The sequence below is a fragment of the Pseudorca crassidens genome, chromosome 3 (assembly GCF_039906515.1).
Source record: "Pseudorca crassidens isolate mPseCra1 chromosome 3, mPseCra1.hap1, whole genome shotgun sequence".
In the NCBI taxonomy this organism is placed as follows: Eukaryota; Metazoa; Chordata; class Mammalia; order Artiodactyla; family Delphinidae; genus Pseudorca; species Pseudorca crassidens.
The window spans coordinates 126,950,802-126,973,472 of NC_090298.1; the positions used below are offsets into that span (position 1 = coordinate 126,950,802).

Here is a 22,671-nt window from a genome sequence, read left to right on the forward strand (position 1 = left end):
CACATGCTGTGGAGTGGCTAGGCCCAGGAGCCATGGCCACTGAGCTTGCATGTCCGGAGCTTGTGCTCCACAATGGGAGAGGCCACAACAGTGAGAGGCCCGAGTACGGCAAAAAAAAAAAAAAAAAGAGAGAGAGATACAAATATCGTATACTAACGCATATATGTGGAACCTAGAAAAATGGTATAGATGAACTGGTTTGCAGGCCAGAAACTGAGATAAAGAAGTAGAGAACAAACATATGGACACCAAGGGGGGAAAGCGGCGGGGGGTGGTGGTGGTGGTGTGATGAATTGGGAGATTAGGATTGTCGTGTACACTGATGTGTATGAAATGGGTGACTAATAAGAACCTGCTGTATAAAAAAATTTTTTTATTATTTTTAAAAAGATAGATGTTAAATCAATAATGTAACCTTCTCCCTTAAAAAGCAGAGGAAAAAGAACAGATTAAATGTAAAACAAGAAAATCATAGGATATAATAAAGATTACAGAAGAAATAGAGAACAGAAAAACATTAAACAAAGTCAATGAAACCAAAAGTTCATTCTTAAAAAGATCAATAAAACTGAGAAACTTTTAATTAGGCTGATTAAAAAAAGGACTCAAATTACTAAAATTAGGAATGAAGGTGGGACTATTACCACTGACTGAACAGAAATAAACATGGCTTTAAGAGAATACTATGAATAACCTATGCCAACAAATTAGATAACCTAGATGAAACAGAAAAAATTCTCAGAAACACTCAAACTATTGAAACTGACTGAAGAATAAATAGAAAATTTGAATAGAATTATAACAAGTAAAAGATTGAATTACTAATTTTTAAAAATCCACATAGAATAGTCTAGGCCCAGATGCTTCACTGGTGAATTCTACCAAATGTTGAAAGCATGAACACCAATCCTTCTCAAATTCTTCTAAAAGTAAAATAGGAGGGAACATTTCCTAATCCACTGTAATTATAAGGCCAGTAGTACCCTGATACCAAAACCAGATAAAGACACCACAATGAAAGGAAATATATCAATATCTCTTATGAATATTGCAAAAACCTCAAGAAAATAGTAACACACTGAATCCTGCAACATATAAAATAGGTTTACACACTATGATCAAGTGGGATTTAACCCAGGAATGCAAGGTTATCTCAACATATGAAAATCAATGTAATACATGATATTTATAGAATAAATGATAAGAATCAAATGATCATATCAATTGATGTAGAAAAAGCATTTTAAAAATTCATCTCCTTTTCATGATAAAAATGCTCAACACACTAGAAATAGAAGAGATCTTCCTCAACCTGCTAAAGGTCATCTAGGAAAATGCGACAGCAAGCACAATACTTAATGGTGAAAGAATGAAAGTTTTTCCCCTAAGATCTGGAACAAGATATGGATGTCTGCTCTCACCACTTCTATTCAACCCTATAGTTATGGTTCTTGTCAGGGCAAAATACTAGCAAATGAAGATACAGTACCTTTCCAACCATAAATATTTCACTATATATCTCTAAAAAATATAGAGGGGTTTTTAAAAATTCAACCACAATACCACTATCCAGAAAGTTAACAATCATTACTTAATATAATCATTTTAGTACCTATTTAGATTTCTTCCTTTGCCTCTTGATTTTTTTCAGTAGGTTCATGCTAATCAGAGTATAAACTAAGGTTATGTCTCTCAATGTTATGGCTTACAATGTGATTTGTCTTTGTAAATGTTCCATGCACACGTAAGAGAAATGTTTGGTGAAGTGTCCTATAACTGTCAACTAGGTCAAAATAGCTGAGTGTTTTTAGTTCTACAATATTCTCAAAGAACTTCTTTTTACGTGTTCTACCAATTACTGAGAGATTGCTATTAAAATATTTTTAATTGTGGATTTGTCTATTTCTCCTTGCAGGTCTATCAGTTTTGCATCATGCATTTGGAAGCTCTGTTATTTGGTACATAAAAATTTAGTATTATTTCATTTCCTTAATAAATTGGCCCCGTTATCATTATGAAATGACCCTTTTTATCCTTGGTTATATTCCATGCTCTGAAATCTGATTTGCCTGATATAGTTACTCCTTCTTTGGATTAGTGTTCACATGGTATATTTTTTCATTCTGTTATTTTTAATCAATCTGGTCTTTATGAATTTCTTATAGACAACATATAGTTGGGCATTGTTTTTTTTATCCAATTTGAAAATCTCTGGCTTTTAATTGGGTCATTTGGATCATTTATATTTAATACTATTAATGATATGTTTGTGTTTAAATCTATCAACTTACTATTCATTCTTTTTGGTCAATTTATTTTTTTTCTCTTATTCAGTCTTTTTTGGAATAATCAAGCATTTCTTTTATGATTCTGTTTTGCTCTTGTATTCTTAACCAGACATTTATAGCATACATCTTTAACTTATTTTAAACTATATTCAGGAACTATTGTACCACTTTAGGTACAGTTTACGAAGCACACAAGAATATACTTCCGTTTATCTTCTCCTTGCCTTTGTATCACTCTTATGCAGAAACATTAAGTTATACATATTACTTACACATATGCTAGAAAACCCTCACTACATTGTTATTATTTTTGCCTTAAAAGGTCAATTATCTTCTGAAGAGATTTTTAAATAAAGGGGAAAAGTCTTGTATTTATCTATATGCTTTTTTTTCTCCTATAGATCCAGATTGCATCTCCTCTATTTTCCTTGCAACTGCAGGGCTTTCTTTAAGCTCTCTTGTAGTGCATGTCTGTTGGTGATAAATTTTCTTTCAGCTTTTGTAGGTCTGAAGACATCTTAATTTCACCTTTGTTTTTAAAATGTATTTCTGATGCACCAAGAATTCTAGATGGACAGTTATTCTTTTTTCTTTTCTTTCAGTACTGTAAAGAAGTTACTCCACTGTCTTCTGACTTGCATTACTTCCACTGATGAATTTCCTGTCATTCTTATCCTTGCTCATCAGTACATAATACATCTTTATTCTCTTTCACAGTCATTCTGCCTGTATATCCAATGTTCTTTTCTCTCTGTTGAATATATCTAAGTTAGGCCTTGTTGCCAGTCATGCAAGATTAATAAAACCACCCAACACTAAGAAGACATTCAAAGAAAGCATCACTGTTATCTCCAAACTCATCCAGTTGTATGTATTACATATGCACAGCTTTTTTTCAGTCATGAAGTGGTCTTAGGAAAAAAAACACTGTTTTTCATTTCATTTCTCTTTTGCAAACAAGTAATATCTCACTGATACTTACCCTAGATCAGTATCAAGGGAAGAGTTCAACAAAGACAGGATGTAGGGAAGAGAAATAAAATGTATTGATGGCAACTTTTATGCCACCTATAAGGTAAATAATAGACGACCTTACTTAATGAAACTGTCATTTTGGTGAGCAGTCATACTATCAACACTATTTTACAAACAAAGAAAGCAGGACCCTGAGAGATGGAATGATCTATTCAGGGCGCACATTCAGTGACTTGCAGAGCTAGGATTTGAACCCAGTTGTGCTGATGGAAACTCTTAAGCCTATAGCACTAAGTGGATGCTGTTCACTCTTCCCCAAAAGTTACTGTGAGCTGCAAGGACAGGTAACGTGTCCACTAGTCACTCCTACCAGATCCCCTAATTCACAGAGAGCCTCTGTCCTGCTCACCCTCTGCCTCATTCATCTCCCTAATTCTCTTATCTTCCTATAGCATCTGCCTGGACTGTAAGAAAATCTCCTATCACCTGCATGAGTGCCGTCAAGAACCCAGACTCCCCCAAGGAGTCTGAAGAGTCAAGTTTCACCTAAATGTTCAATACAGAGACAAGGACTAACTAGGACTTTATACAAGTTTAGCAACAATCACATGTAGAGTGCCAAGCTGGACCAGCTGGAGACAGGACAGTGTTACTCATTTAACCTCTCCTGGCCTCAGTTTCCTCCTGTCTTCTGAGAAATGCAGAAGAAAATAATGTACCCTAATCTGCCATGGGCTCAAATCTGTCTCTGCTCCTTAACATTTGTGACCCTAGGCAAGTCCCTCCTCTCAGAGTCTCACGCCTTCGAACAGTGTTCTGAGCCACAGGTGAAAGGATATCAATTAAGAGTATGTTTGAAATCCTGTGCAAAGTGCTAAATGGAGGTAAGTCTGACTGCATTGATTTGGACTGTTGATCCAGACTGCCATGATATTTTACACAACACAGTTTGGTGGTAAAGAATGTGACTGGAGCTGGAGTTCCCAGCTTGGATGCTGGCTCTGCTATTTGCTATCAGTGTAACCTTAGCAAATAACATAAATTCTATGTTCCCTAGTTTCCTTATAGTTAACATGGGGACAGTAATAGTATTTAAACAATAGGATTATAATGAGGATTAAATGAGTAAATACACATGAAAGGCATAAAAGTGTGCCTAGCAAAAGTAATCAGTTCACATATATATAAAATAGGTTGAAAAGTTGTTGGTAGAAAATGGAAAAACCAGGAGAGATATAGGGGCCATGATGGGATCTGCTAGGTTAGATAGTAGGGGATGGGGATTGGGTTCATCTTCCTCATTTTCCCCTCCCCCACATTCCAGAACCCTTTGTGACTGTTCCATAGCTCTGTGATGCAGGTCTGGAACTCCAGACTGGAGTGGGTAGTCTCTGTGCTCAGCTTCCTGAGGTGGTAGTGCGTTTTAGATGATGGAGAACTTTGGCTGGTTGTTTCTGCATTTTAGTGAGTCCTGGGACCTTGGTTCCATCTTTTACTTTTGTACAAAGTTGGGGTCACCTTTTTGTCTTGTTACTGCACCCAGTGGTGTGCATAATTACCAATGTTTGAATAAAAGCAGAGACATTAATCAGGTAAGGGAACTCGGCTCAGCCCACAAAAGAGACTAACTTGACTCTTATTTTTCCTTTTCCTACTCCCACTATTCTAAATCAATTATTGGAATGGAGAGATAACAGGAATGGGAATTCTCAGGAGAGATTAGCACATCATTTGACTAGGAAAACTGGTTGGGTGGACAAGGGGTATAGTGGAGACTAGAGTTTCTATCCAAAGTTCACAGACCATCTACCTAGATGTGGTAAAGAGTTCCAGGTTAAAATCCAAACGCTGTGATTCATGGGTCATGGATTGGATCATAAAGAGAGTTCAGGGCACATGAAGAGAAGAGGCCTTCAATGCCTGTTCAGCAGCTGCTTTCCCATTATAGTGTTACCTGGCCAAGCCTCTCTCTTGTGTTTGGGCTGACCCAGAGAGCAATGTTGAGCCTCTGATACAGATTCTATTCATGGAGCAGAATCCTATAGAATGGAGCAAACATGTTCCAGAAAATGTGAGTTTCTGTGCCCCTTTACAGTAGAGGACTACTATCTGAAATACCAATTGAGGACCAAAGGCAGTAAGCCCATTCTTTGAGAAAGATTCTTCTCAAAGAATTCTTTGTCATTCTTCTTTGACAAAGGAGAATCAGTAGAAAACATATCTACTTTACAAATAAATAACATGGAAACAATACAGGACTCAACTTTATCAATATAGAATGTCACTTTACTCATTAATGAATGTCTGCTGCTTGCTTAGAATAAGGAGTATAAGAAATGAGTCCCACTTCTCATTTTTTTTCTTGTCTTATCTTTCAGCATCAACTCAGTGGCAGGAAGAGAAAGTGGGAACTTTAAGAGCTAAGGTTTTGCTGTTCAACCCAGGCCTCTCCCATTGATATCCTTTTTGCTTCTTTCATTGTGGAGCAAATGGTCTCAGGTCCACAACTGTTGGGATGTCACTTCCTAAAGCCAATCCTCAAAAAACATAGCCCTCTGAGGAGAGCTCATTGGAAGTAAATCAGAATTGGGGACACTTCTAATCCCTTCTCTCTCCTCCACAAGAATTTAAACTGGTGGAGCTGGGCAGTGGGTCGTGTCCATGGGGTGGGGTGGTGATGTGAGATAGTAGAAGCAATATAGGTTGTTTTGGAGGCAACATTTTGGGGCCTGACTTTGTACAAGTTGTTATCTTCCCTAATATTCAGACTCATCCTTTGAGAGAGCATCTGGCTTGCCAAGAGCACAGCAATGTTGTGATAATCAGTTGGGAACAATGTGCATGGAAGCACTTTGTAAATGACAGCATTGGACCTATATCAGCCTTATGATTTTCTCACTGACCTTTTGACCTTAAGTCTTAATTCCTGGGGCTCTTAGGGTAAATTTTGAAATAGTCTTTTCTCAGTTGAACATTCTACAAAGCCTCCTATAAGATCCCTTACTCCTTCTTTCAACCAATAGGCTATTTTCCTAACTTGAGAGCTTCCCTTAAAGGCACCAGTTTTCTCTTTGGAAATGATTAATCTCTTATTTTTCCACATATCCCTCTTCCCGGCTTGCTTCTTGGAATTCCAGGACCCCATAGCAGTCTGGGGATGGCACAAAAAGGGGACACATAGAGAATGGAAAGTGAAAGGAAGCCTTGGGTTAAGTGATATAGGAATGAGAGAACAGGAATGTGGAGACACGTGACCTTTGCCAGGCCTGCTAGGCCAGCTTGTCCCCATTCTGCTCCTGGATGCTATTTTTACCTCTGGTCTCTTACAGGCGCCTGCTCAAGCTCTCTTTTGATGTGGCTTTCTAGAGCAGTCAGGGCAAGATCCTGCTCTGAGGAGTGTAACAGAGCAACCACAGAAGCAAATATTCTGTTATGGGAGAAGCTGGGGGAAATGTTGTTTTGACTCTACCACCTTTGGGATTCACTAAGTCATCACACACTCTGGCCTCCAACTTCCCACTGGACTGAACCACCTTCTCAGTTTCCTTGTTTTCACCATCAACACTGGGTGGCCTACTTCCATCAGAGCTCCATTAAACACTGAATGCAACAATATCCATGGACTTTCTTTCACACCATCTCTTCCCTTTTCCTTTGTACCCCTAGAGAACACTCAGATCCTGGACCCTATTTCACAACTAGGCCCCCTTTGCCTCTGTACCATATCTCCTTACCTGACCCCACACTTCTGAAGATACCTTTCCCTCTTCAGTCATCTATATTTAAAAGGCTGACTAAATAGCTGAAGCTCCAAAGTCCCTTGGAGGAAACATTCAAGCAGATCAAGGAGAAGAAAAAAATCAGTTTTCTGCATGCTTACCTGTGGGTGAAGAGGGCCAGATGGCCATGAGGTCATCCCCCTAAAATTTTGCTCATAGGCTCAGGCTGGGGAGGGGAGCAAACAGGACAAGAATCTATCACCAGCTTAATAGAGAAAAGGTCCTAAGTATCCTAGGAAACCCTTAGCTGGAGAAGAGCAAGAAGGGAATGCAGACTGGAGACCCCAAGGAGAAGAGTCTGCTCAGGATAGCCAATTGCAGAGACTCCTGGGAACAAGTCATCCTACTACCTATCATAGGGTCCACCAAACAGTACTTGGAAAACAGGAATAAGTGTGTGCTCCAGTGGTTTCATCCACTGGATAGAACATAGATTCATGGCACAAAACCAAGACACTGTCAACTTCTGTGCAGAGCTCAGATCCACTAGAAGTCAGAACTGCCTCTATGGGCACAGGGGATAATGAAACTCAGAAGAACAAGTCAGTCACTGGCTAGATCCTAAAGAAAAAATGGGATTATGTACAGAATCAAGGAAAGGAAGTCTGCCTGAGGAACTCAAGGCCCAGGCTGAGTTCAAAGATATATTTTCCTGTGATTACAAAGATCCCTACATCCCCGTGGAAATGAAAGGGCTGAGGAACACATCTTGATACCTACAAGTAGACTCTTAAGTTGCTAAATGCTCTAAACAATAGGCAGGTCACAGTCAGAATAATAAAACTCATGAAAATTGTGAGCTTCCAGAATGAGCTACTGTGTTTGAAGTTGATCAGGGAGCCTGGACCAAGAATGCCAGGTCTAACAGACCATCCTCATACCTGCCCCAGGATCTGTCTCTGGGGGTGGGTGTTTCTTCTGGTCAATCATAAACTCCTCCTCTATTCCCTCCCTGTTGCCAGCAAAACTTCTCTCAAATGTTTCCATACAATTAGAGAAAATTAACTGGATTTCTCATTACTGAAGAGGATGTGCTCAGTTTCTCATGATCTCAAATATGTTTGTTTCTTCTAAAAGGAGAATAATGTCCTTTGTCTCTGCTGCACTTGTGAGAAGTTTAGAGTATCCGAAGATCTAGAGCTTGGAGAAAAAAAGAGGCCAGTTTTATCTCTTATTGAGAGCTGGCTTTGACTTCTTAAAGCTGATGAGGGTTAGGAAGGGCCAGTGATGGTGGCATGGCACCTACTGTCATCTCAAGTTGCTCTATTTATCTCTCTGAAGATATCCTGCTTAATACTTATTATAATACGCCCTTATAAAACCAAAAAAATATATTCAGAAGCTTTGAAAAATGATAAAACCCATAAATACCATGCCCAGGAGCTGGACTTAGCCCTCCCCCTGTTCCATCATTATTTTGAACTGTATACTGCCATGGTTGGAATGGTTGGGGTTACACAGGCATCAAAGGGCCAGAATTTTCCACTGAACCTCCAGGAATAGTAAGCAACAAACTTCTCATGTCCCCAAAATGGAACTGGAGTTTGAGAGTCCTAAGTTTAGAAAGGTAAGGAAGAATTCTCCGTGACCCCGAATATTTTGGTGTAGAATAGCTTCCACCTGCCCTCCAGACCCCCTTACATTCCTGATGTAGGCTGGTAGTATAAGAATTGCTCTCCACTTCTCATATCTTCCTTAAAATGTACAATGGACCACTAACTCTCCTTTCCTCTCTGCATGCAAAAGGCTCTGGAGCAGCAGGAAACACAGAATGCCTGGTTGTTTTATAGTAAGTGGGAGACAGGAGGAAAGTAGAGGAGGGTTAAGGTCTTAGCAAACCTGATGATTGAAGGAGAACATAGTTTTATCAGGCTTGGGAAAGAAATCTCCTCACATCTCCAGGTAGCACTCAGGAAGTGAGCTGAATTCAAACTGAGAGACATAAAAATTGATGCATGTCCTGAATCACGATCACCCATCCTGCAGAAGATAGCCTCACTCTGAAAGTGTTTGGAAATGAGACCGTTTTCCAGAAAACAGTGTTTTTTGAATGCTAGAGAAACTAGGCCCATCTAGTGTACACAGAACTGGATGAGCTTGAAGGTGTCAGTTGTTTGAGAGTTATGCTAAGATGGATCATCAGACAGGTATGGCAAGACCAAGGAACAAATTAAGGATTGCCTGAGTCTATGGTATTCATTGGTCTCAAAAAAACCTTTAAACTCTGTGAATTCTCCCTGCTGAGTAGATATCTTATGGAAGGAAGCCCCATTCTACAATGCTTGACTTGATGATGTCATTGCAGGGCAAAGGGATCATACAGCCTTCAGTGATGGGAAGATTCATGGGGCAGTCATACAGCATCTACAGAAGAATAAGGACAAGAGTGGGGAAAGGCTGGGGAATGAGTGGGAAGGGAGGAAAAATAACCCAGCTAGTGGGAAAGAATTGGAACGTTTTCATCATCACTAATCATGACACCCTACCCCACCAAACAACACATGTGTGTGCACACAGACACACACAGACACACAGACACACACACACCCTGACCTGTTTATGAGTGTCTTAGACACCACAGAGTGTGCCTCAGAGCATGGAGTTAATGTACCACAGAAGGTTAGGATGGAATTTAGATTTTTCACAAGGAAATAAGCATTTTTCTCTCTCTAGGTTAAGTGTAGAACATCAAATTTCTAAATGCTTCATTTTATTAGGTTCTAAATTTACATCTTAATATAATCCTTAATGTGATCATCACATTAAAATTATAAATGTAAAAATTACACAACAGAGTTTCACTTGGAAAAGTAGTGTCTAGCAGCACGCACAAAGACTACGTATTGCCACATCAATAGGCACATAAATAAGACTGGTAATAGTTGTGCATAATGCCCACTTCAAAATAGTGAAACAAAAAGGTAACAGTGGGTTCCGTGGTGGCGCAGTGGTTAAGAATCCGCCTGCCAATGCAGAGGACACAGGTTTGAGCCCTGGTCCAGGAAGATCCCACATGCTGCGGAGCAACTAAGCCTGTGCGCCACAACTACTGAGCCTGCGCTCTAGAGTCCACAAGCCACAGCTACTGAGCCCACGTGTCACAACTACTGAAGCCCGCACTCCACAACAAAAGAAGCCACCACAATGAGAAGCCCCCCACACCGCAACGAAGAGTAGCCCCTGCTCCCTGCAACTACAGAAAGCCCAACTGCAGCAATGCAGACCCAGCGCAGAAAATACCTAGGGATAAAAGACATACCAAAGGAGGCAGAAGACCTGTACTCCAAAAACTATAAGACACTGATGAAATAAATTGAAGATGACACAAACAGATGGAACGATATACCATGTTCTTGAATTGGAAGAATCAATATTGTTAAAATGACTATACTACCCAAAGCAGTCTACAGATTCAATGCAATCCCTATCAAATTACCAATGGCATTTTTCACAGTAGAACAAAAAAATTTTTAATTTGTATGGAGACACAAAAGACCCCAAATAGCCAAAGCAATCTTGAGAAAGAAAAATGGAGCTGGAGGAATCAGGCTCCCTGACTTCAGACTCTACTACAAAGCTATAGTTATTAAAATAGTATGGTACTGGCACAAAAATAGAAATATAGACCAATGGAACAGGATAGAAACCCCCAAAATAAGCCCACGCACCTACTGCCAATTAATCTATGACAAAGGAGGCAGAATAGACAATGGAGAAATGACAGTCTCTTCAATAAATGGTGCTGGGAAAACTGGACAGCTACTTGTAAAAGAATGAAATTAGAACATTCTCTAACACTGTACACAGAAATGGACTCAAAATGGATTAAAGACCTAAATTTAAGACGGGATACTATAAAACTCTTAGAGGAAAACATAGGCAGAACACTCTCTGACGTAAATCAGAGGAGTATCTTTTTCAATCCATCTCCTAGAGTAATTGGAATAAAAACAAGAATAAACAAATGGGACCTAATTAAACTCAAAAGCTTTTGGACAGCAAAGGAAACCATAAACAAAACAAAGAGACAACCCACATAATGGAAGAAAATACTTGCAAATGATGGGACCAACAAGGGATTAATCTCCAAAATTTACAAAGTGCTCATTCGGCTCAATATCAAAAAAAACAAACAACCCAATCAAAAAATGGGCAGAAGACCTAAATACACATTTCTCCAAAGAAGAAATACAGATGGCCATGAAGCACATGAAACAATGCTCAATGTTGCTAATTATTAGAGAAATGCAAATCAAAACTACAATGAGATATCACCTCACACCATTCAGAATGGCCATCATCAAAAAGTCTACAAATAATAAATGCTGGAGAAGGTGTGGAGAAAAGGGAACCCTCTTGCACTGTTGGTGGGAATGCAAATTGATACAGTCACTCTGGAGAACAGTATGGAGCTTCCTTAAATAACTAAAAATAGAGCTACCATATGATCCAGCAATCCCACTCCTGGGCATATATCCGGAGAAAACCATGCTTCAAAAGGATACATGCACCCCAATGTTCATTGCAGCACTGTTTACAATAGCCAAGATATGGAAGTAACCTAATGTCCATTGATAGATGAACGGATAAAGAAGATGTGGTACATATATACAATGGAATATTACTCAGTCATTAAAAAGAATGAAATAATGCCATTTTCAGCAACATGGATGGACCTGGAGATTATCATACTAGGTGAAGTATGTCAGACAGAGAAAGGCAAATAACATATGATATCACTTATATGTGGAATATAAAAAAAGATACAAATGAACTTATTTACAAAACAAAAAGAAACTCACAGGCTTAGAAAAGAAACCTATGGTTACCAAAGGTGAGAGATGGTGGGGAGGAATAAATTGGGAGTTTGGGATTAACATATACACACAACTATATTTAAAATAGATAACCAACAAGAACCTACTGTATAGCACAGGGAACTCTGCTCAATATTCTGTAATAACGTAAAGGGGAAAAGAATTTGAAAAAGGATAGATAGATGTATATGTATAAAAGAATCACTTTGCTGTACACCTGAAATTAACACAACATTGTAAATCAACTATAGTCCAATATAAAATAAAAATTTTAAAACAAACATTTGTACAGGGAAAAAATAGCCTATTTGTGTCTTTATATTTAAAGCATGCTTCTTGTAGGCAGTACATAGTTGGGCTGTGCTGTTTTAGCCAATACGACAACCTCTTCCTTTAATTGGTGTGTTTGGACTTATATGTAATGTGATAATTTACATTGTTAGATTAAGTCTATCATCTCCATTTTATTTTCTATTTGTCCTATCTGTTCTTTTTCTTTTTTCTGCCTTCTGTTGGATCAACTGAATGTTTGTTTTGATTCCTTTTTAACCTGTTTTGGATTATTAGCTATAACTGTGTTGTTGTTTTAGTGGTTTATTTAGCATTTGTACTATATACCTTTAGCTTACCCCAATCTACCTACAAGTAATATACAACTTCATATATAGTATAAGAGCCTTACAATATGTTCATGGTCATGTTTTGCCATTATATGACCACGTGGCTCCTCCAAAGATTGGCTTGACCTACCTCTGGCAGGTATAATTGTGGATGATGTGACACTCTTCAGACAGCTACACCTGGGAGCTCTCCAAGGATCTCCTTAGATAAGGAATCCCAAAGCAATATGAGGCATTAGATTAGATTTCCTCTTGATCATCTCAACAAAATCTGGAGCCAGTGTCTGTTGGTACCACCTGCAACAAAGAGAGAGTATCATCAATCAGTACACACCTCCTAAGGGACTATATTTCTAGATGCTTCAATCTTAGAGGGCCAGAGCTTAGGGAGTTCACTGAATGTGTAGTATCAATGGCTTCCCCAATGTTCTTCAGATACCAATTCTCTGAGCTCTTTTAAAAATCCTACTTGATTTCCATGTTTATCAACAAGCTATCTCATTTCCAGGACCTAGGAGAGGTCCGCTCTGAACACCAAAACTTAAGAATTAAGATTAAATCTTTAAATCAATTAAAATAGTGATTTTTAAAGTTTTTTTTTAAATAATAAATCTTGGCTAAATAGAAGGAGCATTTTAAGAAGAATTTTTCTGTTGATGCAACTGTTACTGGAGCTATTAATAGTATTTTATGGACTGACAACATTGGAATAAATCATCTAGAGCTGATGATTCTTATAGAACAATTTTTTAGAAAAGATTTAACTTTTTATACCCATCATGTAAGTCTGAATTTAATTTTCAATGTAAATATACACAATGGCATTTTATTGTTTTCTCAAACATTTCCTGTAACTTGCAGAGGTCATATAAAAAAACAAAAAATGGCTTCAAGATTTATATACAATTCAAACATTTGTTTATATACTATAAAATATTCAGTTACAAGGGAAAAATGATTTTAAAATTGTCTGCCTTGTTAATGGCTAGTTATCCGAAGCTTCATGTGAGAATAATGTTTTTTGTTGACTAACAATCTTTAATTCCTGTATCTAAGTTTGTGGAGATTTGCTTTGCAATGCTGTAGAAGTTTTCAAAACCAGAGATTCTAAATCCTTTAAAGAATTTTAATAAGAAGTGAGTATGGTTTATTGCAAAAAAAAAAGATTACACACGTAAACAAGAACCACTTAAAAATAAATAAATAAATAAACAGAAGGAGCACCTTTGCGCAGGCATCACAAATCATGAACTAGTTCAAAACACAGTCTACAATGGAGAGTGAGGCAAGAGGGGCAGCATAACACAGTGGTCAAGAGCGTAGATTCTGGCATCAGAATAGTTGGGTTTGAATTATGATTTCTGATGAATGGAAACTAAGTTACTCTTTGTTTCTGTTTTGCTTTATTTTTGGTATCTTGATTTTCTTTTAGGTATAAAGGAAAGGAATTAAAGACAATTTTTGTTTGTTTTCTTTTGACGATGGAAAGTGTGTGCTGACTTTCAAAGCAGCTTTCTGGTTTTAAAATGTTGATATCAGCCTTTCTATAAAGATGCTCTCTTATTCGGTCTGGTGAAAAGATTCTGAGAGGAGGGTGTGATGACAATAGCATGCATTGGTAAAGAGATAGGCCATGATGGATGTGCTGCCTATTACCAACAAGATGATGAAGCTCCTCGTGGTGAGAAAGAAGTGCAGTCCATTAGGAGACTGGAAATGACCCCAGAAAACCATCTCAAGGATTACCTGAGATCCCCCACAGCTCCAGATTTGCAAAACTAGCTCCTGGACAGTAACAATGATTTCCTAGAGAATTTTGTAAATTTTCAGTCTCCTCACCAAGTCAGAAATACAGTATTTCTCTATCGCAGAAATGTATCAAAACCTCTGTAGTCCAGTTAGAGCACAAGCCATTAAAATGTAGAATCCTTAACATCCTCTTTTTTCTACCCACAAAATTCTCTTTCTAAGTCACATTTGCAGATGAACCCTTGACATATTTTCTCACGTTGATCATTTTTTTTAAGTTTTTTTTAATGGCCAATTTTAAAGTCTTTTATTGAATTCGTTACAATATTGCTTCTGTTTTATGTTTTTTGGTTTTTTGGCCATGAGGCATGTGGGATCTTAAGCTTTTGCACAGCAAAGGATACCATAAACAAGACAAAAAGACAACCCTCAGAATGGGAGAAAATATTTGCAAATGAAGCAACTGACAAAGGATTAATCTCCAAAATATACAAGCAGGTCATGCAGCTCAGTATCAAAAAAACAAACAACCCAATCCAAAAATGGGTGGAAGACCTAAATAGACACTTCTCCAAAGTAGATATACAGATTACCAACAAACACATGAAAAGATGCTCAACATCACTAATCATTAGAGAAATGAACATCAAAACCATAATGAGGTATCACCTCACACTGGTCAGAATGGCCATCATCAAGAAATCTAGAAACAATAAATGTTGGAGAGGGTGTGGAGACAAGGGAACCCTCCTGCACTGTTGGTGGGAATGTAAATTGATACAGCCACTACGGAAAACAGTATGGAGGTTCCTTAAAAAACTAAAAATGGAACTACCATATGATCCCACTACTGGGCATATACCCAGAGAAAACCATAATTCAAAAAGAGACATGTACCACAATGTTCACTGCAGCACTATTTACAATAGCCAGGACATGGAAGCAACCTAAATGTACATCAACAAATGAATGGAGGAAGAAGATGTGATACATATATACAATGGAATATTACTCAGCCATAAAACGGAAAGAAACTGAGTTACTTGTAATGAGGTGGATGGACCTAGAGTCTGTCATACAGAGTGAAGTAAGTCAGAAAGAGAAAAACAAATACCATATGCTAACACACACATATGGAATAAAGAAAAACAAAACAAAACTGGTACCGATGAACCTAGTGGCAGGGCAGGAATAAAGATGCAGACGTAGAGAATGGACTTGAGGACACAGGGGAGGAAGGGGAAGCTGGGACGAAGCGAGAGAGTAGCATTGACATATATACACTACCAAATGTAAAATGGATGACTAGTGGGAAGCTGTTGCATAGTACAGGGAGATCAACTTGTTGCTTTGTGACAACCTAGAGGGGTGGGATAGGGAGGGTGGGAGGGAAGCACAAGAGGGAGGGGATATAGGGATATATGTATACATATAGCTGATCCACTTTGTTGTACAGCAGAAACTAACACAACACTGTAAAGCAATTATACTCCAATAAATAAATAAATATATATATATATATATATAAAAGAAGGGGAAGTTGAGCTTTCACAGATCTTCCGACTATATCTCCTTGAATACTTATCCTGTTGGCATTTTTAGCTTATTAATGTAACTATTTTTAATTTGGTTGAATTTTTATAGCCATTGAAATGGAAAAATATTAAAGCTAAGGAATAACATAAGAACAGACTTTGTTCATCTATTGTTTTTACTGTTTTAGTAATATTAGTGTTGAAAATTTGAAGTTTGTTTAAGCATACTATAAGCAAAGTAATTTAGTAATTCTGCTAACGTGGTTGGGGAACATTATTTTCAGTGTAAGATGAAATACTAGTAAAATATTAAGGATTTTATGAAAAGTATGAATGGAACAGTACAGACTCACAATTTAAAACAGTATGTTCTGATCCCTTTCCAAGTCCACTGAAGGTGGTCTAAACTTAATGACTGGGGTAGTATAACTAGGCATTTTCTTAACACTGTATTTAGAAGAATAGATGTTATTATAATGAACTCTATCAGCTTTTAATGTCATGTTTTGTGGGGTTTTTGTCTTTGAAAAATCTTCGCATAATGAAAGTCACAATTACTTTGTTTTCTTCTAGAACTTTATAGTTTTCACGTTTACATTTATGCGCATGACCTTTTTCATGTTGATTTTTAGATATAGTATGAGTATGAGCTAGGAATCAAGAGTTTTTTGTATTGCTTTTTTCGCATATGGATTTCCAAATGTTCCAGCATTGTTCGTTGAAGACTACCTTCTGTCCATTAAGTTACCTTGACAACTTTGTTAAAAGTCTGTTATTCATATGTGTGGTTTGACTTCTATATTGTTTCATTGACCTGTCTATTCTTATGCCAATACTATATACTTGATTACTCTAGCTTTATAATAAGCCTTGAAATCAGGTAATATGGGTCTTCTTCTTTCTTTCCAAAGATGTCTTGTTTATTCTAGGTCTTTTGCATTTCTGTGTACATTTTTGAATCAGATTGTCGAATTCTACACAATGTCTGCTGAGTTTTTTGTGGGTGATTGCAATAAATATATAGATCAATTTGAGGAAAACTGATATCTTAACAGTCAATATTGAATCTTTCTATCTGTAAATACAGTATATCTCCTCACTTTTTTAGATATTTTGTGAAACCCATTTATCAGGTCTAGTAGATTTTTTTGTAGTCTTTGAAATCTTCTGTGTAGAAGACCATGTTATCTGCAAATAAAGACAATTTTATTTTCCTTTCCTGACTGTATGCTCCACCACCCCCCCACTCCACTCCACCCCCCACCTTATTTTGTTTTCCCTACTGCACTGGCTAAGATCACCAGTACAATATTCACTAGGAAGAGCAGAACAGACATCTTTAACATTTCCCAATCTTGGGGCACACATTTAGTCTTTCACCATCAAATATGCTAACTTTAGAAGTTCTATAGATGTCCTTCAACAATTTGAGGAAGCTGCCCTTTATTCCTAGTTGCTGAGTTTTTATTCTAAATTGATGTGGAATTTTTGTCAAATAATTTCCCCCCATCTATAGAAATGACCATATAGTTATTCTTTTTAGGCTATTGGTATGTTGAATTATACCAAAATTTTTTTGTACATTGGACCAAACTTGCATTCTTGAATTAAACTCTATTTAGCCATGATGTACTTTTTTTTTCAAAATATTTCTAGACTTGATTTGCAAATAGTCTGTTAAGGATGGTTGTGGCTATGTTCAGGAGAAATACTGGTCACTAATTTTTTTTTTCTTGTAATGTCTGTCTGGCTTTAGCATCAGGATAATGGTAGACTCATAAAATATGTCAGGGATCTTTCCTCTTCTCTTTTCTGGAATAGATATTGTAGAATTGGCTTTTTTCTTTTTAATTTATTTGTATTCAAATCTTTTCAATAACTTTTAAGTATCTTTAGAATCTGAATATGCCTACTGCTTCTTTTTCTTGCCTCATTGCACTGGCTAGCTCCTCTAGTAAAAAGCTGGAAAAAAAAAAAGCTGGTGAAATGTTAAACCAGGAGGTGCTAAATCTGAAATGAGATTTTTATAGAAACCCATTATCAGATCAATGAGGCTGCATAGGAGCTGTAACAGTGGAAGGATCAAATGGGAAGTCTATGAGGTGGGAACTGTGAATCTTTGTTAAACCTATATAAGGTCCATACCTGTCACTATATAAAACCCCCTCTTCACTAAATTTCTCTATATTCCCAATATGATCCCTTGTCCTTCTCATGTCTCCATAAGAGCCAGTTAGGACATCTTCTATGAGGAACCCTCAGAGTAGCTCAACCCATGAGGTGTACTCTTAGGCCTTCTATCCCAGATCTGAATGGCCAGTTATATCTGATGACAGTGCTATCAACTCAGTGTTAATAATGAGACCAGAAATTTGCCCACACAGGTTCCCACATCCCTCTCCATCAGGTATGCCCTCTCCCCTGCAGAGATTCTCACCCAGTTTCATAATAGATAGTTCAGCCATGCAGGAAGGGGATAAGGTGGGCATGAAATGTGAAGGAATCAAGTAGGAGCTAAGGGAAGAACAATGTGAACATGGGCAAACCATGTTTTACCATATAGACACCCTCATCCTTGCCAGGTATGCTCTCCTGCAGAGCAGCTCCAGCAGGAGTCCTCATTTTAAGTCGCTCATGCAGGAATATGTGGGACCACAGGAAATTTTAGAGGTATTAAGTTCTCAAATCTATGGCAGGCATGAATTCTTACCCCAAGAGTTTTCCTTTGTTAGGTGTCCTCAGTTCCGGGGAGAACAGTTGCAGCTGCAGGACAGGGGTCATAAAGGAACTAAAGTGACATTAGACAGGGTCTTTATGTGCAAACACAACGGCTTATATAAATGTATGTAAAAAATAATAAAAGTATAATAAAATCTCACTTTAACATACCAGGAATCAAGACTACCATGGTCAAAGACAGTTAAATCAATCAGTCATAGGAATGGGGTACATAAGCAGAGTATCCGGACTGCAAAGCAAGTTCAGATGTATCATATTACTCTTAGCATCCTGTTATAGGACAATAGAAAGATGAAAAGAACTAACATTAACTGAAAGTGTGCTCTACACTGTACATTTATTTACCAATAAGAAAAAATATTCAGATGGGTAAAGTAGGCTTGCCTGAAGTCACACAATCTTTTGAGTAGTTGAGCCAGGATTAAAACCCAAACCATCTGGTTCAGTACCAAAGTCTTTCCACTATACCAAATTCCCAGTAAGAGAGAGTAAAGAGGAGATTTGGTCAAGAAGCATCAATTTCAAGGTCCAGGGTCCTTCCAGAGATACAGATCAACTTATATGCTTGAGATGGGAAAATGTACAATTATCACCTTTACTGAATCTGATCAACCTATCTTTCCATCTTTGTATAAGAATTTTACATGTATATTTAGGGATCATGTTAAGCAACCCCCCACCCTTTTTTTTTTTTTTTGACTGCTCTGCACAGCTTGCAGGATCTTAGTTCCCTGACCAGGGATTGAACCTGGGCCACAGCAGTGAAAGCACCAAGTCCTACCACCAAGGAACTCCCAAGCCCCTCCTTATTAATACAGTTTCTAGGAATTGATTTTTTTAACTCAAGTTTTCTTCATGTCCTTTATAGGGAATTACTGTACATGGCCAAAATAATGGCAAGCTAATATTAGCAATTTCACAATGTGTTTATTGTTATGGTATAATAAGGAATATGTAATTTGACAATATTCTATATACATAATTTGTTCTACTGACCATTCAGTTCATGACTTTAAAAGCTTTACATGCCATGGTGAAATGTCCTTCATTTATGTAATTATTTCCCATCATCTTTGCTGAGTTAGGTATCACCACACTACAGACATGAATTCTCTTGTAAAATTTTCTCTATAAAGATGTTGTCCACAAATTTATCAAATTAATCACGTTTCTGTTGTTTATTAAGGCTTGAGCTAATACTGAAAGCTTGTCTGTGTTTTTAGTTTATTATGATTTTACCACTGCTGTGAATTCTCTGATGTACAGTGAGTTGTGATTTCTGGATGAAGGCTTTCCCACATACAGCACACTGATAAGGTCTTTCCCCTGTATGAATTCTCTGATGTAAAACAAGGTCTGATTTCTGAGAAAATGCCTTTCCACATTCAGCACATATATAAGGTTTCTCTCCTGTATGAATCCGCTGATGCCCTGGGAGGTGAGACTTTTGAGAAAAGGCTTTTCCACATTCAGTACAAACGTAAGGTTTTTCTCCTGTGTGAATCCTCTGATGTCCAATGAGATGTGATTTCTGACAGAAGGCTTTTCCACATTCACTGCATTTATAGGGCTTTTCTCCAGTATGCGTTCTCTGATGTATAATGAGCTGTGACTTCCGGGAGAAGGTCTTCCCACATGCAGTACATTCGTAAGGTTTCTCCCCAGTATGAATTAACTGGTGTGTAATGAGTTCTGTCTTCCTGCTGAAGGCTTCCTCACATTGAGCACATTTGTAGGGTTTCTCTCCAGTGTGAATCCTTTTATGTATGATGAGGTGGGACTTCTCACAGAAGGCTTTTCCACATTCAGTACACTCATAGGGCTTCTCTCCAGTATGAGCTCTATGATGTATAATCAGCTGTGACTTCTGGGAGAAGGCCTTACCACACTCTCTACATTCATAAGGTTTTTCTCCAGTGTGAATTCTCTGATGTATAATGAGGGGTGATTTCTGGGAGAAGGCTTTTCCACAGTCACTACATTCATATGGTTTTTCCCCAGTATGAACTCTTTGATGGATAATGAGGGATGATTTTTGAGAGAAGGCTTTTCCACATTCAGAACATTCATAAGGTTTCTCCCCAGTATGAATTCTTTGATGTACAATAAGGTGAAACTTCTCACTGAAAGCTTTCCCACATGCACCACAATTGTATGGTTTCTTCCCAGTATGAATTCGTTGATGTACAATGAGCTGTGACTTCTTAGCAAAGGCTTTTCCACATGTAATACATACACAGGTTTTCTCCTTAGTTTCAACATTCTGATACTGAATAAGGGATTGTTTCTTGCTGAAAATGTTTCCACACTCATTATCATCACAGGGAATTACTCGATTGTGAATTTTCTCAAGATCAGGATTGGACACACCATGGATGGATGATTTTCCACATGCAAAACTCTCATCAGGGTTTTTTCCTGAATTGCTCTTATTACAACTAGGTAGGTCAATACTAGATTTCAAGTCATTTTTAAATGTATCACAGTTATGAGGTCTTTGTCTTGAAGTGTCTGACCCTATGCATTCTTGAAATATTTTGCCCAATGCATTATATTTGTGGTCTGACTCCACAGTCATTGTTTTGTTGTTGATGACTGTTACTTGCCTGAAAAGTCTGTTTTTCTGACATCTCTGTAGGTGGCCATCACCTTGACAGACTTTTAATATGGAGTAAAATGAACCATCCTTTGTGACTCCTTTCAGTATCTTATTATGGAAGGAAACAGACCCCAAAATACATGATTGGGTGTTGTCAAGGTTACTTTTCCTGTCTAAAGGAAAGAAAGATAAAATAAAACAGTCATAAAGAATAATTAATAGAATGCAGAGGAGTATAAAAAATGACTGATCCAATGAAGGTGATGAACTCAAAACAGGGATGAGACAGACCATTTCATAAGACAGACAGCAAATAGTATGATGAGGTAAATGGTTAGACAAGGATGTTAAAGCGAAATATTTATGGAAAAACTATACCTAAAGGAGATAGAAAACTATCTGAGTTATTATCACTCTAATCTTGGATTACTCTTCTAGAGTCTTCCCATTTCTCCTGCTTTCTGAAGGGAAATGCTTTTCACCTTTCAAATGCGTTTATTTTATAATTTGCTATATATACTTGATTAGTATTATCCTGCCACCACTAGCCAAAGAAACAAGGTCTCTTCTGTATTCAAAATACTTTAACTCTCCTCAGTCTACTTTCTTAAATAACGACTAATACAAACAGTAGAAAAACCCAAAATCCTGCTGTGGATTCAGTATCAGATTCACACCAAGAATCCAAGCTTGAATTCCACAGTTCCCCATAAATTCTTTCTCTACATTATCAAATAAAACTAGCAAAGTTCTCCCAGAAAAGCCATATTTCCCTAACTTCAAGGTTTTGTTCATATACTCTTCATGCCCACCCCCCATCAACAGTTTGTCTTCACCTTCCTCTCTCAGCATCATCAATACTCAATATATCTTTCAAAGCAGCTACAGCTGCATGCTCTGAAAAATGCTTTTTCAAATTCTGTTTCGTTTCTTTAGACTCTAATTTTCTCTGAACTTTTAAAAACAGTAGCAGTATTTGACATTTAATTCTGTAATGCAACCTGTGTTCTTAGAAGGAATTTGTCTTCTTTTGCCTATTAAGCCTTTTCATAAAATGCATTAAATATATATTAAATATATTAAACAAATATATATTTAATACATAATATATACACATACAATCAATAAGAAATAGCTATCCCCTATAAAGGTTCACAGTTATTTAATTGATTAATTATTTGTTGAATGCCTACTAAATTCCCAGCATAGGAACAAAGAATAAGAGAATTCACTAAGGAGAGAAACATAAGCCTCAGGCATCAATCAATTAAAAAAAAAACCTGATATTTCACTTCCCTTGTCGCCCATCTGCCTGATCTTCATATGGATAGATCCAATTTGGTATGTCTCTCTTTATGATCCATGGATCTTCTCCTTGTTCCAACTTGGAGATGACATCTGGTTTGGAAACTGGATGCCCTATTAAATGGAAATCAGAGGAAATGGGATAGACTGCACAGAAGGCAAAAGAGAAGGTGCAGTTTAAGGAGGTCTACAATGAAGTAGTACATTTGGCCCTCAGCAAAGTAATTACCTCCATTGGGGAAAGTACGAAGATCATAAAAGTCAT

At 37.5% G+C, this 22,671-nt stretch overlaps 1 protein-coding gene across 1 annotated transcript in view; it reads right to left on the minus strand.

The window, feature by feature from the left end:
- ZNF300 (zinc finger protein 300) overlaps positions 1–22,671 on the minus strand; it is a 174,608-nt gene that overhangs the window by 56,982 nt on the left and 94,955 nt on the right. Inside the window, exons 13-15 of the mRNA XM_067730235.1 lie at positions 22,398–22,520; positions 18,474–21,274; positions 12,610–12,776 (exon numbers count right to left, since the gene is read on the minus strand). Of these exons, the coding sequence (XP_067586336.1) occupies positions 19,722–21,274; positions 22,398–22,520 (1,676 nt within the window). The 3' untranslated portion in view covers positions 12,610–12,776; positions 18,474–19,721. The remainder of the gene's footprint in view (positions 1–12,609; positions 12,777–18,473; positions 21,275–22,397; positions 22,521–22,671) is intronic.